We start from the raw sequence: 15,139 nt of genomic DNA, 5'->3' as shown, positions 1-15,139 counted from the left end.
TCTCTTGAGAAGTGGTGTTCTTCAGTTCTGACTCTGAACTGCCAGCCTGATGTTTCAGGTTAAGGATTATTCAGTATTTCTGGTATCGGTATGGTTCAGAGTGGGGAAAGCTGGTGCCCAGAGGAGCCAGGAGACTAGAGTCCCAGTTCTTATGAGCTCTGTGATCCCACAGTGGTCCTGTACCTTTTGGGACCTCTGTGCACTCAGCTCTAAATTGGAGGTGACCATATCACACTAGGCAAACAGGGGGCTGTGCCAGTGATGGCTTGAAGTCCTCTTCATGGTCTGAGGGAGCTTCGTGTCCCGAATCCAGGGGTTGCTGGGCCCTGCCTAAAGCAGCCCCAGTCCCCGTTCCTTCCTGATCTTGGTTATGTAGCAGTGTGCCGGCAGCTGCTCCCCAGCAGCCCAGAACCTAAGAGGGTTTCCCTGCTCCTCCTCTGTACTTCAGATCTGCATGTCAACCTTCGAACACGAGATGGAAAAGGCCTTTGCCTTCCAGGCAAGTCAGGACAAAGTGTGCAGTATCTGCATGGAAGTGATCCTTGAGAAGGCGTCTGCTTCTGAGAGGAGGTTTGGGATTCTCTCCAACTGCAATCACACATACTGCTTGTCCTGCATCCGACAGTGGAGGTGTGCCAAGCAGTTTGAGAACCCAATCATAAAGTAAGTACAGCAGTAAGGAGTTTTAGCTGTAGAAATGGGGGAGAAAATTGGGCTTGGAACCTTCTTCCATCCACTCTTAAGTCCTCCCTTGTCCTCCAGAGGCGTTTCAGTGCAGAGGATAACTGGTGAGTGCTGGCTCCTGGGTGTGTGAACTTGGGCACATCACTACCCTTCCTGAGCCCAAGTGCCTTTCCCTTTGAAATACGGGTAACAGTTCCTGCCCAGCTTCAGAGTGTTGGAGGGACACTCTGCAGGGACCGTCCATGTGAGTAGGTTGATGGCACTGGCCTGTTTGACTGCAGCACTAACAGTTACTGGTGGCTGCCCTTAGTCCTTTGCCTTTTGCCCTTGTTAAGCTTCATTTTTTTCCATCTGTAAAATAGGGTTGTTTGATGGTTAAATAGAATAATGCATGTAAAACATTTCACGTGTCTGATACAGGGGACATGCTCCATGAGGCCAACACAGGGCTCTTTTTCCCTGCTGTGCTGAGACGTAGCTTTATATAACAGCACAGGATGCTCGCATTCTACAGTGGGGCAGGGTGGGAGGAGCAGACTGAATCTGAGAAGTTACTGCATGCTGTGTACTGTTTTCGAAACTCTTAGCGCACAGTAACTTATCCTTCTCTCAGAGACCCTGTGGTCATCCTCACTTTACAGATGAGGAAACCATGGTGTGATAGGCTCAGATAACTTGCCTAAAGTCACACTTGGGTGGTAAAATTACAGCTTTACTAAGATAAGAGTGTACAATTCAGTGGGGTTTTTTAAATTTTTATTTATTTATTTATTTTTAGAGAGGGAAGGGAGGGAGAAAGAAAGAGAGAGAAACATCAATGTGTGGTTGCTGGGGACCATGGCCTGCAACCCAGGCATGTGCCCTGACTGGGAATCGAACCTGTGATGCTTTGGTTCGCAGCCCGCGCTCAGTCCACTGAGGTACACCAGCCAGGGCCAATTCAGTGGTTTTTGTATTCTGATAATTAATGATACTGTGTGTCAACTAATGATACTGTGCATTTTTTTTTCTGTGTTTTTTTGGCCATTTTGAAGAAATGCCTACTCAAATGCTTTGCCCATTTTAAAACTGGGTGGTCTTTTTATTGAGAAAAACATGTCTTTATGGGTAGTCTATTTTATTGTTGGGAAAAAGATGTTTTTAATTGTAAATCTGGTTCGGTCAGCAAACATCTGGAATGGTCATACATTTGAGCAAGGGGTGTAGTAGTGTAGTGTGTCCAGGACTCCTAACTTAACCTCTTCCGCACTAACCTGAATCTTGTTTCAGGTCGTGTCCAGAGTGCCGTGTGATTTCAGAGTTTGTAATTCCAAGTGTGTATTGGGTGGAAGATCAGAGCAAGAAGAACGAATTGATTGAAGCTTTCAAACAGGGAATGGGGTAAGTGCTTTGAGCTCAGGTATGACCTTGGTGGCTGCCCCAGCTCCTGTTCCAGCCTTCGCCTTCCCCTGTGGAGAGCCGCCTCCTTCCCTCCCTGGACCATCATCCGCTCGGGGTTTCTTCCTTCTCTCAGGCATCATGCTGGGCTGTGAAGATGCAGAGATGAGCAAAGCTATTTTCTTAGCTGAGCAATATGCCCTAGAAATTGTTTCTGGTGCTGAGGTTGTCTTGTCATCTGTGATCATTCATTCATTCAACAGATGTTGATTAAAGATCTATATGATGGGCCTTTTCTAGTCGCTTGGGATACAACTTGAAACAAATCAGACCAACTCCCAGCCGCCATACAGGTGACATTTTAGTGAAGGAAATAAATAATGAGAAGAAACAAAAAAGATAAATAAGGAAGAAAAATATTAAGTGGTGAGCAGGGCTAGGGAGTGAAATGTGCCCAGAAATGGGGAACAGGAAGTGAGAGGGTTACAGTTTTAGTGTGGGAGACCCGAGAATGCCTCAGTGTGGTGACATTTGAGTAAAGACCTAGAGGAGATGAGGCAGCAACCCATGATGTGAGTAAGAATGTTCTAGATGGAGGGAATAGTCACTGCAAAGATTCTGAGGCTGAAGCAAGACAAGGGGCAGATTGTGCAGGGCTCTGCAGGTCATTGGATGAACTAGGCCTTTTATGGGTGAGACTGGGAGTTTTGATTAGAGAGTGATATGAACTGATTGATATTCTTAAAGGGTCACTCTGGCTGATTCATTGAGAGTATATTAATTAAAAGACAAGGCAGAGGTAGAAATAGGAGACCAAATAGGCTATTGCAATAATCCAGGCAAGATACGAGAGTGACTTGGAACAGGTAGTGGGTATGAATGTGATGAGAGGTGGTCAGATTCCAGGTGTGTTCAGAATTGCTGATATGTTGGATGTGGTGCAGGTGTGAGCAGAGGTTGAGGATTCAGATTTCACTTCCAGCGTTATTGCTTTCCATTTCTTTGCTGTACTTCCATCTTTGTTTTCCAGTTTCCTCTTTCGGTTATCTATTTTTGTAAAATGATCACTGGGTTTATCACTGGGAAACCAGGAGACAACAGAACTGCACAGATGCACAGTGACCAGTCCCCAGCAGACGTTGGAGGCGAGTTTCATGATCGGTCGCGGGCTGTGGTGCACGGTTGTTATCGACAGTGATGTGGCCAGAGCAGCGAAGAGCACCATTTGTACTTTATGCAGTTACTCACAGTTAATGTTTTATAGTAATTAAAATTTGAACTGTGTTTGAAGAATTAAGTGTTAACTAAACCGTGGTGGAATGGTTCCCTAGGGCTACTGTAACAAATTCCACAAATGAGGTGGCTTAAAATGATAGAAATTTAGTCTTTTACAGTTTGGGAGGTTGGAAGCCCAAAAGCAGGTGTGGGCAGGGTTGGTTCCTTCCGGAGGCTGAGGGTAAATTTGTCCCATGCCTTTGTACTAGCCTCTCATGGCTGCTGGCAGTTCTTGGCGTTCCTGGGCAGATGGCAGCCTAACTCCAGTCTCTCCCTTTATACCAGGTGGGGCAAAGCAGGTTTATAGTTCTGAGTACTGAAAACAGAGTTCATTCTTGTATTACTACTTCTTATTGTATTATTTTCCATAGGAACAATTGTAAACCTACTTTTCCCCTACCCTGTATTCTTTGCTGTGTTTCTTTCTCCCCATTCTGTCTCTTGTAAGAACAAGTGTGATTGGTTTTAGGACCCTCCCCATTTATCCAAGGTGACCTCATCTCAAGGTCCTTAATTTTATCTGCAAAGACCCTTTTTCCAAGTAAGGTCACATTCACAATTACCAGGTTTTAGAATTCATGGTATCTTAGTCCATTCTGGCTTCTGTAGTAAAATGCCTCAGTCTAGGTAGCTTATAAACAACACAAACTTATTTTTCACACTTCTGCACGCTGGCAAGTCCCAGATCAAGGTGCCAATATGGTTGGATTCTTGTGAGCACCCACTTCCTGCTTCATAGCTGGTGCCTTCTCACTGTGTCCTTACTTGATACAGGTTCGAGGGAGCTCTCTGGGTATCTTTTATAACAGCACTAATCCCATTCATGAGGACTCCACGCTTTCAACTTAATCCTCTCCTGGTCTCATCACGTCCATTTTAAGGGGATGCCAACATTCAAACCATAGCCCGTGGTAACTGAAATTATGCCTATCAGAACTGTGAAAAGCAAGGGCTGCGCATTTGCCATTTTGATCAATATCTATACTCTTTTCAGCTGAATATTATTTAGAATTTCATTTTAACTTACCGCTTTTTAGCTTTACTTCTTTTTCTTATAAACAGTTTTTCTTGGGGCTACAGTATACTCTTTAATTTTTTCACAGGCAGAATTAATAATTTTACTGTCTTATATAATATGTAGCTATTTCCTTGTTACCATCTTCTGCACTACATCTGTACATTATATTTACATACATTAGAACCCCACAAGCTAACAGTGTAGTTTTTTACATTTCAGCTTTATTGAGATACATATTTTTTGTTGCTGAGAAAGTTTATTCTACTGTAATAGCAAATACCAATTATATATAGTGTTATCAACTACAGTCACCGTGCTTTACATTACTTCCTTGTTCATCTTGTAGCTGAAAGCTTCTTTATTACTCCCTACATTCATGGATTTAGTTCTCGTGTTCAGGTCTTTAGCCCATTTTAAGTTGGTTTTTGTGAATGGTGTAAGAAAGTGGTCCAGTTTCATTCCTTTGCATGTGGCTATCCAGTTTTCCCAACACTGTTTATTGGAAAGACCATTCTTTCTCCATTGTCACAGGCTCCTTTGCCATAGATTAATTGACCATATATGTGTGAATTTATTTCAGAGCTCTTTTCTGTTCCACTGATTTATGTGTCTGTCTTTATGTCAGTACTATACTGTTTTGATTACCATAACCTGTAGTGTAGCTTGAAATCAAGAAGCGTGATGCCTCCAGCTTTATTCTTTCTCCAGATCCCTTTGACTACTTGAGTCTTTTGTGGTTCCATATAAATTTTAGCATTGTTTGTTGTATTTCTGTGAAAAGTGCCATTGGAATTTTAATAGGGATTTCACTGAACCTGCAGGCTGCTTTGAGTAGTGTGAACATTTTAACAGTATGTGTTTTTCTAAATCATGAGCATGATATCTTTCCATTTACCTGGGTCTTTATTTCATCAGTGTCTTAATAGCGTTCAGTTACAGATCTCTCAACTCCTTGGTTTCATGTATTCCTAGATATTTTATTCTTTTTGATGCAATTGTAAATGCAATTATTTTTATAATTTCTCTTTGATAGTTCATCTTTAGTATATAGAAAGTCAGCTAATATTTGTATATTGTATACACTGCAACTTGACTGTTATAATGTATGGATGTAATGTTTTATATACATTATTAGAACACTGCAAGGTATTAATATGACTTTTTGCCTTTAAAAACTAGTTTTTTATATATATATTTTTAAAGATTTTATATATTTATTTTTAGAGAGAAGGGAAGGAGGGAGCAAGAGAGGGAGAAAAACATGAATGTGTGGTTGCCTCTCATGCGCCCCAACTGGGGACCTGGCCTGCAACCCATGCGTGTGTCCTGACTGGGAATTGAACTGGCAGCCATTTGGTTCACAGGCCTGCACTCAGTCCACTGAGCCACACCAGCCAGGGCTAGAATTCTATGTTAATAGCTTGTTTCTTTCTTTTCTTTTAGCACTTTGCAAATGTTCCACTACAATCAGGCCTTTTACCAACCTTACACTGTCCCTACTCCCCAACCCCCCACCAGACTCTGGCAACAATTTTTCTATTGTTTCTATGAATTTAACTTTTTCAGATCCCACGTATAAGTGATACCATATAGTATTTATTTGTCTTCTCTGCCTTACTCCACTTAGCATAATGCCCTCAAAATCCATTTTGTCATAAAATGACAGAATTTCCTTCTTTCTCATGACTGAATAATAAAGCATTGTATACTTGTTATTTCCATATCTTGGCTATTGTAAATAATGCTGGAATGAATACTGTGCTGCAGATACCACTTCTTAACAGATGTGAGGTCATATCTGTGATTTTGATTTGCATTTCCCCAATTAGTGATGTTGAGTACCTTTTCATGGACTTACTGGCCACTTATTTGTATGTCTTTGGGAAAATGTTTAGTTCCTCTGTTCATTTTAAAATGGACTGTTCTTGTTGCTGAGTTGTATGAGTTCTTTATATATTCTGGACATTAACCCTTTGTCAGATACAAGATTTGCACCTATTTTTATCCCATTCAGTAGGTTGCCTTTCACATTTTGTTGATGGTTTCCTTTGCTTTGCAGAAGCTTTAAGTTTGAGCTAACCCCGCTTGTTTATTTTTTGCTTTTGTTGCCTTTGCTTTGGTCTCAAATCCAAAAAGATTATTGGCAAAACCAATGTCTAGGAGCTTATTACCCTCTGTAGTTTCTGATAAGTCAGTGGTAATTCAGATTATAATATGTCATTTTTCTGGGGTTGCTTTCAATATTTTCTCTTGGGTTTCAGCAGCTATATATTTTGCATAGGAGTGGTTTTCTTCATATTTTACTGCTCAGTGTTCTCTGAATCTATGTTTATGCCTCTCACCAAATTTAGGGAAATTTTGGTCATCACATATTTTCTCTACCTTTTTTTTTTCTCCTGGAACTTTCAGATACTGTCCCACAGGTCTTGGGCTCTGTCGTATCTTTTCCTCTCTGTTCATCATCTTGAATACATTTTTAGTAGCTGCTTTGAAATTCTTGTCGTCTTGGTTGGTCTCTGGGTCACATGTCCTGATTCTTCATATGTTGTCATTTTGGATTGTAGTATAGACATTGTTAGGTTGCTAGATTCTGTTAGGTTCTACAAAACATTTTATAAAGATGTCCTAGAAGAACATCTATAAAGCATTGATGTTTCTGTCTTTAAGTATTTTTTATTTATTATGCTATTAGTTTTCCCAGTTTTCCCCCTTTATCCCTCCTCTACCCTGCCTCCCAAACCCTCCAACATCCCACCCCCACTTAGCTCATGTCTGTGGGTTGTACATATAAGTTCTGTGAGTCCTCTGTTTCCTATACCATTTTTTATCTCTCCTCATCTGTTTTATGCCTCCTAGTTATGCTGCTTCTTCCCTGTACCTTTTCCCCCATTCCTCCCTTCCCCCTCCCCACCACTCCCTCCATGTGTTGTCCATTTCTCTGATTCTGTTCCTGTTCTGGTTGTTTGCTTAGTTTTTGTTTTCATTGTTTTTCTTTTCTTTTAGGTTCATTTGTTGGTAGTTGTCAGTTTTTTGTCATTTTATTGTTCATATTTTTTATCTTTTTCTTAGGTAAGTCCCTTTAATGTTTCATATAATAAGGGCTTGGTGATGATGAACTCCTTTAACTTGACCTTATCTGGGAAGCACTTTATCTGCCCTTCCATTCTAAATGAAAGCTTTGCTGGATAGAGTAATCTTGGATGTAGTTCCTTGCCTTTCATTACTTGGGATACTTCTTTCCAGCCCCTTCTTGCCTGCAAGATTTCTTTTGAGAAATCAGCTGATAGCCTATGTGAACTCCTTTGTAGGTAACTGTCTCCTTATCTCCTGCTGCTTTTAGGATTTTTTCTTCATCTTTAATCCTGGGGAACTTAATGATGGTGTGCCTTGGTGTGTTCCTCTTTGGGCCCAATTTCTTTGGGACTCTGTGGAATTCCTGGACTTCCTGGAAGTCTGTTTCCTTTGCCAGATTGGAGAAGTTCTCCTTCATTATTTGTTCAAATGAGTTTTCAATTTCTTGCTGCTGTTCTCCTTCTAGCACCCCTATAATTCAGGTATTGGAACATTTCAGGTTGTCCCAGAGAATCGTCAACCTCTCTTCATTTTTTTGGATCCTTGGTTCTGATCCAGTTGGATGTTTATTTCTTCCTTTTGTTCCAAATTGTTGCTTTGAATCCTGGTTTCCTTCTCGTCACTGTTGGCTCCCTGAATATTTTGCTTTATTTCATTTGGGGTATCTTTCATTTGTTCTTTAATTTTTTGACAAAGCTCAATCAGTTCTGTGAGCATTTTGATTACCAGGGTTTTAAATTCTCCATGAGATAGGTTGGCAATTTCATTGCTTAGTTCTCTTTCTGAGGTTTTGCTCTGTTCTTTCATTTGGGCCATATTTCTTTGTCTTAGCGCAGCTGATAGGCTATAAGGGGGTGTGGTCTTAGGGATTAACCCAGGCAGGGCAACCCTCTTTGCTTCACTGCATGTGGGGGAGGGGCCAGAGAGGGAACTGTGAGCTTGCCTGCCTGTCTCTAGCACACTTTCCAGCAGAGCCTCATGTCAGACTGCAAGTATCTCCCACCGTGGCAATCTCGGCCACAGTCAGCTGAGTCTCTTTTTCCTTTAAGTCAGCCCCGCCCCTCGGCCCCCTGACTGCGGTTTTTCTGAGTTGGGCTGCACGGTCCCCTTACCGGTCTGGTTGTTCTGGTTGATTTTAATTCCTTGGTTGTTGGAGTTCCATGCAGTTTGGTTTTTTGGAGGTTTTGGTTGTTTATTGATTTTAGATTCATTGTTATCCTCTTTTTGGTTGTGCGAGGAAGCACAAGGTTTCTGCATGCACCTCCATCTTGGCTGGAACTCCTCTGATGTTTCTGTATTAATAATAGGCAGGTATATTGTTGAGACTCAAACTCTTGGGCAGCAGGTCAAACCTCAGTTCAGTTCGTTTATCCTAGTGGAGTTGCCCTGAGCCTGCCACACTGATGTGTGGGTCAGAGGTTCGTGCAGAGTTAATGCGCAGTGTTTGGAGCACCGCCTCTTGGGCCTTTTCTTTGTGGGATTTCTTCCAGTTCTGTCTTTTCTTCAGGCCAGAAAGACTGGATTTCACCATTGCAGTTTTATCTATCCTGAATAAACACACACCCAATTTTGGCCTGCTCTTGGATAAAAACATTTCTATAAAGGTAACTTGCTTCTTTGCCATTCCATTCTTCTAGGTATCTAACCTCTTGAAGAATCTTCCTGCTTCTGTTCATTCTCCAGTGCCTGTAGGTCTTTTAAAAAGGTTTGTGTTTCTGGTTATCTGCAAGAAAGTCAGTCAGGTCTAGGAGAAGCAGTAATGGTTCCTTTAAGTTGCATATTAATTGCTAAAGGCTTGGTCTTTTCCTATATTTTCCTCATGTGATGTTATTATGTGTCCACCAGAGGGCAGCAGTGGCAAGGCAGAGTAGTTTAGCCTGTACAAAGGAGCTCCGCTGGAGTTGTCCAAAAATCCTGTTATTGTTGTTTGAATCGTTCCTGGCCTTAGTTTCCATAGATGACTATGTTTTTATGCATTCCGCATACATTTACTGAGTATCCACTACAGGCCAGGACCTTCAAGCTAAGCACCAATGGGGGCTATAGAGTAGAGATTAGTAAAGGTAATTTCATGGAAAATTGCAAAGGGAACAATTACGATACAGATATTCTGGTGACAAATTCTTCATGAGGGGCCCAAGCCAGATGTCACAGCAGGGAACGCACTTGGGTCTACCTGGGTGAGAGTGTCAGGGAAAGCTGTGAAGATTGGATGCTTTTCCTTGTGTTGAGAGTGAGTGGGTGGACAGAGCGACATGGGTGCTGAATGGTGCAAATTTTGTGTTTGGAGACCAGTGGGAGTGGCCACTGAGGTTGAAAAGTATGTAGAAGGATGTGGTACGACCTACTACCACAGGGGCAGTGGAGACAGACTGGTCAAGTCTAATGGGGCAAAATAGGTGACCCATTGGAGATGCTCCTCTGTGGTAGTGTGAAGAGGTTGGAACCTGGTGGGAGGGGAGGCCAGTTAAGAAATGACTGACAGGCAGGCAGCCGAGTTTGGCATCCTAAGGGTTTCAGCAGTGTGGGAACTGAAAGGACAAGCTGATTTGGGAGTGCTCTGTAAGCAGAAGTGCAATAGTCGGATTTGACAGCTGAGAACAAGGAGTGAAAGTGAACTGAAAGCTTGAGTGCTTGGAGACCAGATAAGGCGCGGGGGCGGGGGGGTGACAATCATTTTTGGGGTGGAAACTAGAGTTAAAGCTTGTGTCCAACAGACTCTGATAAGAATGAACTGCTTGAGCAGTCATTTGAAGATTTGCTCAGAACTTTGGGGGCTGGGGGGGGGGGGGGCGTTGGAAAGTGTCGGGTTGACACAACTCTGCTTGAGACCATTCCCTGGCCTCGAGTGCTGGAATCAGACCAGGTGGGAGTAGCACACAGGCAAGCAGCACACTTCCTTCCCCCTCTGTGGGCAGTTGCTAGGGTCTAAGAGGCCTTCATCGCTGGTCTCTTGCCGCCATCCCCTTGGCTGAGAAACTGGAGTCATCTGCCACCAACATACACCCCAGCTGTCCCCTGGCAGCAGCCCACCTTTTCTGTGATTTGGCTTTCTTTCTGCAACTTCCCTTCCCCAGCATTCCCATATGGCCCTCTGGGTTCTTGGGCTTTATTCCTTTTCTTCAACTTGGGATCATTTATGAAAATTTCATTTGAACAGGAAATGGGGGTTCTCTCTTTGGTTGTGATTTTCCTTAGGAGCAGGGGTTCTTAACATAGGGATCTGTAGGTACAATTCAAAGATGGAAAAAAATTAACATTTTGATACCTCTACTTCATAGACCTGCATTTTATGCACTCAAAAACACTGTTCAAAGAGGGGGGTCTACAGCACGTAGTTTAGAACACTGGCTCCAGAGGGTGTGGACCAAGGAAAATTGGAACGAGACCTTTAACTTTAGTTAGCTAAAATTCACCACTTTCCCTTTGACTCCCAAGTCAAGGCTTCCTGTGGTCACACTGACATCATTGCTGGCCCAGAGAAAGGGAACTTCCCTGGGTGGAGCTCCTACCGGGGTCTTGGAACTGAGGCAGTAGCCCAGCTTCAGCACTTTGGAACCCATGACAGCTGGTTTGAAGAATGAACAATCAAGCCTACATTCCCTGTGGCCTTTCTGGAACATGGCAGTCTCAGAACGGTGGAGTCCCCTCATGCAGGTTAAGTTCTGTGTGAGGCCATATGTCACAGTGGGAATTTTATCCAGCAGCATGGAAATCATCCCATTCTGAGCTTCTGCTTCCCTACCTATAACTGAGGTTGACCCAGTTCTGGCGTTAAAGGCAGAGATGGAGGAAAGCAGTGGTTTATCTGGACTTTAGATTCTCCCACTACCTTGATTTTTCTCTTCCCACTTTTTAGGAAAAAAGCTTGTAAGTACTTTGAGCAAGGCAAGGGGACCTGCCCATTTGGAAGCAAATGTCTTTACCGCCATGCTTATCCTGACGGGCGACTAGCAGAGCCTGAGAAACCTCGGAAGCAGCTCAGTTCTGAAGGCACCGTGAGGGTAAGGAGTTTGCCATCTCTAGTCGGAAGACTCACTCACCTGTAGCCCTTTCTCTAATAGCTTTCCCAACCAGAAATGGACAAAAGAAAAAGAAAAAAGCTACCCAGCCTTCATGTTGCCATTTGTAATAACCAGGCATGTTTACTGGCTATTTTTGCAGTTCTTCAATTCAGTGCGGCTCTGGGATTTCATCGAGAACCGAGAAAGTCGCAGTGTCCCCAGCAATGAAGATGTCGACATGACTGAGCTTGGGGATCTCTTCATGCACCTGTCTGGTGTGGAGTCGTCAGAACCTTGAAGAGTAGATGGGTCACCTGCATCTTGGGCTCTGCCAGCAGGGCCTTCCCCGACTAAGGTGTGCAGAGTTTCCTTTACTGCAACTCCAGGTGGCGTGTTGCTTGGATTTGAGTGGGGTTGTATTTAATCTTGGTCTCACCCATTCTTGACTATTACAGCCACAAGAAGAGTGAAGGATATAAAATAACTGAACAAGTGTATGGAATCACTACTTTTATAGTCAGTATCTTAGTTGCACCTCAGGTTCCTCAGGGGGAACCAGCTAAACAGCCAGGCTGAGTTTTGATTGATTGCTTTTAGAACAAATTTGGCTCCTGTCCTTCATGAGCTTTAGCTCCTTGTAAACAGTCAACGTGCAGTTGCCCTAAAACAGATTTCTTTTTCTTACCAAAGGATTCTTCACTCCTACAAAGGATTCCTACAGTTAATTTCCATAGTACTTGTGGTCAAAACTATACATTTTTCCAGAAGCAAAAAAATGGGCACTACACACACCTTAGTGTCCCAAATCAGAGCAGGAGTCTCATTGCTGTATATTCAGTAACTATAAACTTTCTTCCATGTAAGGGAGGCTCTTGAAGTAGCAGGAAGTGTACATAGTAGCAGAGGTACAGCCCCTCAATTCTGGCTGGTTTGGGGGCAACTGGAAGAAACCTTGTGCACATGCCTCCAGGCAAACATGTCCCTGGCTCCCTCCCCTGCGGGCATAGGCCCCAAGGTAATTGTGCTGAGGACTCAGCACACACGTGCTCTTGTGTGTGGCTCCTACCCAAGCCATCTAGTCTTACCTGTAAAGCTTGGCTTTCATTTGTAAACACTGAACAGCATCTAAAAAATTTGTTTGTGACCCAGCAGTAGTCCTCAGCATGAATCTGTCATCAGTTGTGATTTTAATTGAAGGAGCATAATCTTGTGAATCAGAACAAACTCATTCTAACCCTGAATTACGTATTTTTATAAATAGCTAGAGATCAAATATTTTGTAAAGTGCATTAAAGTGTGGGTAGAAAAAGATCTATTCTTACCTGTGTGCTTTATACATAATTTTTATAGTTATCTCTTTAGTGAAGGGTGACAAAGAACGCAGGCAAAGGCTGAATTAAGGCTCTGGGCCCATTTACTGCTTGTTGAGTCCTGTTACAGAAGGGATGAACAAACAGTTCAAGCTGTGAGCTCATGCTCAAAAGGAAGAAACAGCCATTAAGCCTACATTTAATTTATTTTATTAAAATAACATAATTGAGCCATTGAATAACTATTTCATCAGGCGCAATAAAAACAAAATTAAAATCCAATCAAGAAAACCTGTATTCCTGGCTTCCTTGCATACATATGCTGTGATTGTTGAGACAAAGCTGGCCAGTGGCCCCACCCCATAGGGGCAGCTCCTGGAAGACAAAATTCAGCATGATGGAAGACTGCTCCCTGAGAGGGCAGAGACTGGGAGGGGCAGGCCAGGCACCTCTTCTGGAAAACCATCCTGATGCATTTGGAGACCTCCAAGAAATGGAAGTGTCCCATAGTACCAAAGCAGACTCCTTTAGGCGGCCGAGATGACAGTCCTGGGCTGTTTGGTGCATTATGTGCAAAACTACCTGTTTGGTGCCACACCACTAACTGAAGAAAAGTACTTCCTGTGATATAAGCATTCCTCATAGGACCTGATACTCAAAATTTATCCACATTTCCCCTTCAGGGCTGGTTTGCTACTTTCATTTCCCCTCTGACTTCTTTTTCTTACCCTAAAAATACTCATTTAGCCAATAGCCAGGGTCCCAGATCATGTATCGCCATCAGCAGCCACTGGTGCAGCTTGGAAGAGGCTCAGCTCATGAGCATGGAGGACGCAGGTGGGGAGCAGGACAAACCAGCATTGTGAATGGCCTCCCTCTCCCATGGCCAGAAAGGGTAGAAAAGAAGGCAACATGAAGTAAGGCCCTGTGAATAGTCTAGAAGGTCCTTAGCAGCAGCTTCTCTGAAAACGAGCTCTCCGCTTCCATAGAAAGGGAGCAAAAAGGTGGTGCCTGCTGATTTCCCTTCTTCCCCTGGTGGCCTGAGTGCAGGTGCAAAGTCAGCTAGAAGACAGGCAGTCTAGGGGACGTGGTCAGTGTGCAGGCATTGATGTCCTCAGTGTGGGCCGCCCGATGCAGGGATGGCTCAGAAGCGCTCCGGTTGATTTTCGGTAGAGAGTGTTGGAGCAGTTCAATGGAAGACAGGATCTGAAACAAAGCCAAGTGGTCTTGTTACCTGGGCCCTGGCATTTTCACAGCAGCTTTTGATCAGGAATCCAAAGACACACATTGCTCTCACCTCACCTGTAACATCTTATGGAAAGTAAGAGCCCTCCCTATTTAAAAACAAAAACAAACAAAAAAAAACACCATACTTCGCTCCTTATTTCTCATTTAAGACCTTCTGCTTTTAATTTAATCAGTTCCAACACCTTTGAGCCAAGTCTTACCTGGGGAAAAAGAGGCCTCTCTTCCTTAACTTTCTTCACGCAGTCTGCAACAAGCCGCTTCATTGCTTTGGGGCAGTTCTTGTATAGCTTACTGAGGTCTGGGGAGGCATACCCTCGGCCCACCATGAAGATGATCTGAGGGAAAGAAAACAGTTGAAGGAATACATGAATAAACAAGTGAAACCAGGGGCTTCCACAGAAGTTGAGTCCTTTGTGGCAGTGCACATACCTGATCTCGGTTGTTGATGTGGGAATAAGGTAGCTCCCCTGTCATAAGCTCATACAGCACAATGCCATAGGAGTAGACATCGGACTGGAAGCTGAAAGGGTTATTATCCTGCATCCGGATCACCTCTGGGGCCTACAGGGACAAAAGGTGTATTCATCACCACCACCTGGGCCCTTAACACATCCAGGGGCCCAACTATCCCTTCCATTGGGTATGAGAGCCTTTCCTCGGCCCCCTATAACTTTTCTCTGAACAGCCCCTCAACAACCCTCAGGCGTTGCTAATTCAAGCTCAGAAATCCTAGTCATGGGGCATCCCTATCACCCAACTCCTCCAAGCTATGTTTCTACATGGTTCTGATCACCAGCTTTCTCCAGGAAACCCAAATTCACCCTAGGCTGTCTGAGGTCACCAAAAACATCAGTGAGGTGGCCTGGACTTTGGGGAATTACAGAGTTCAGGGTGCCCCTTCTGCCCTGCACCGTGCTAGTGTGAGCCTCGCCTCCTTACCATCCACAGGATAGAGCCGGTGGGTTGTTCAACCTGCTGAGAACCACTCCAGCGTGACTTTACTGTTGCCAAACCAAAATCTCCAATTTTCACCGTCAGGCCTTCATGGAGAAATATGTCTCAATGCTTGTTAAGGACTCTGGTTTTAAAACACTGGTCAGGTTAATTTTGAAAAACTTACCAAAGTTCTTACTAGCACAGCATCTCTCTAC

The 15,139-nt window shown here is 43.5% G+C and overlaps 2 protein-coding genes across 3 annotated transcripts in view; one reads left to right on the top strand and one right to left on the bottom strand.

Annotated features, from left to right (window-relative positions):
- Positions 1–13,031, top strand: part of MKRN2 (makorin ring finger protein 2) — a 42,897-nt gene extending 29,866 nt beyond the window's left edge. Inside the window, exons 5-8 of the mRNA XM_045832058.1 lie at positions 449–663; positions 1,954–2,064; positions 11,286–11,430; positions 11,591–13,031. Of these exons, the coding sequence (XP_045688014.1) occupies positions 449–663; positions 1,954–2,064; positions 11,286–11,430; positions 11,591–11,728 (609 nt within the window). The 3' untranslated portion in view covers positions 11,729–13,031. The remainder of the gene's footprint in view (positions 1–448; positions 664–1,953; positions 2,065–11,285; positions 11,431–11,590) is intronic.
- Positions 12,928–15,139, bottom strand: part of RAF1 (Raf-1 proto-oncogene, serine/threonine kinase) — a 74,269-nt gene continuing 72,057 nt past the window's right edge. For both annotated transcript variants that reach the window (XM_045832057.1, XM_045832056.1), the window contains 4 exons: positions 14,928–15,046; positions 14,418–14,549; positions 14,189–14,323; positions 12,928–13,946 (listed from right to left, as the gene is read on the bottom strand). In XM_045832057.1, the coding sequence (XP_045688013.1) occupies positions 13,803–13,946; positions 14,189–14,323; positions 14,418–14,549; positions 14,928–15,046 (530 nt within the window). In that variant the 3' untranslated portion in view covers positions 12,928–13,802. The remainder of the gene's footprint in view (positions 13,947–14,188; positions 14,324–14,417; positions 14,550–14,927; positions 15,047–15,139) is intronic.

The sequence above is a fragment of the Phyllostomus hastatus genome, unplaced genomic scaffold (genome assembly GCF_019186645.2).
Source record: "Phyllostomus hastatus isolate PE091 unplaced genomic scaffold, TTU_PhHast_1.1 phas_contig_16, whole genome shotgun sequence".
NCBI classification, from domain to species: Eukaryota; Metazoa; Chordata; class Mammalia; order Chiroptera; family Phyllostomidae; genus Phyllostomus; species Phyllostomus hastatus.
Note: the sequence above shows the minus strand (reverse complement) of the source record. Positions and strands in the feature narration are given on the sequence as shown.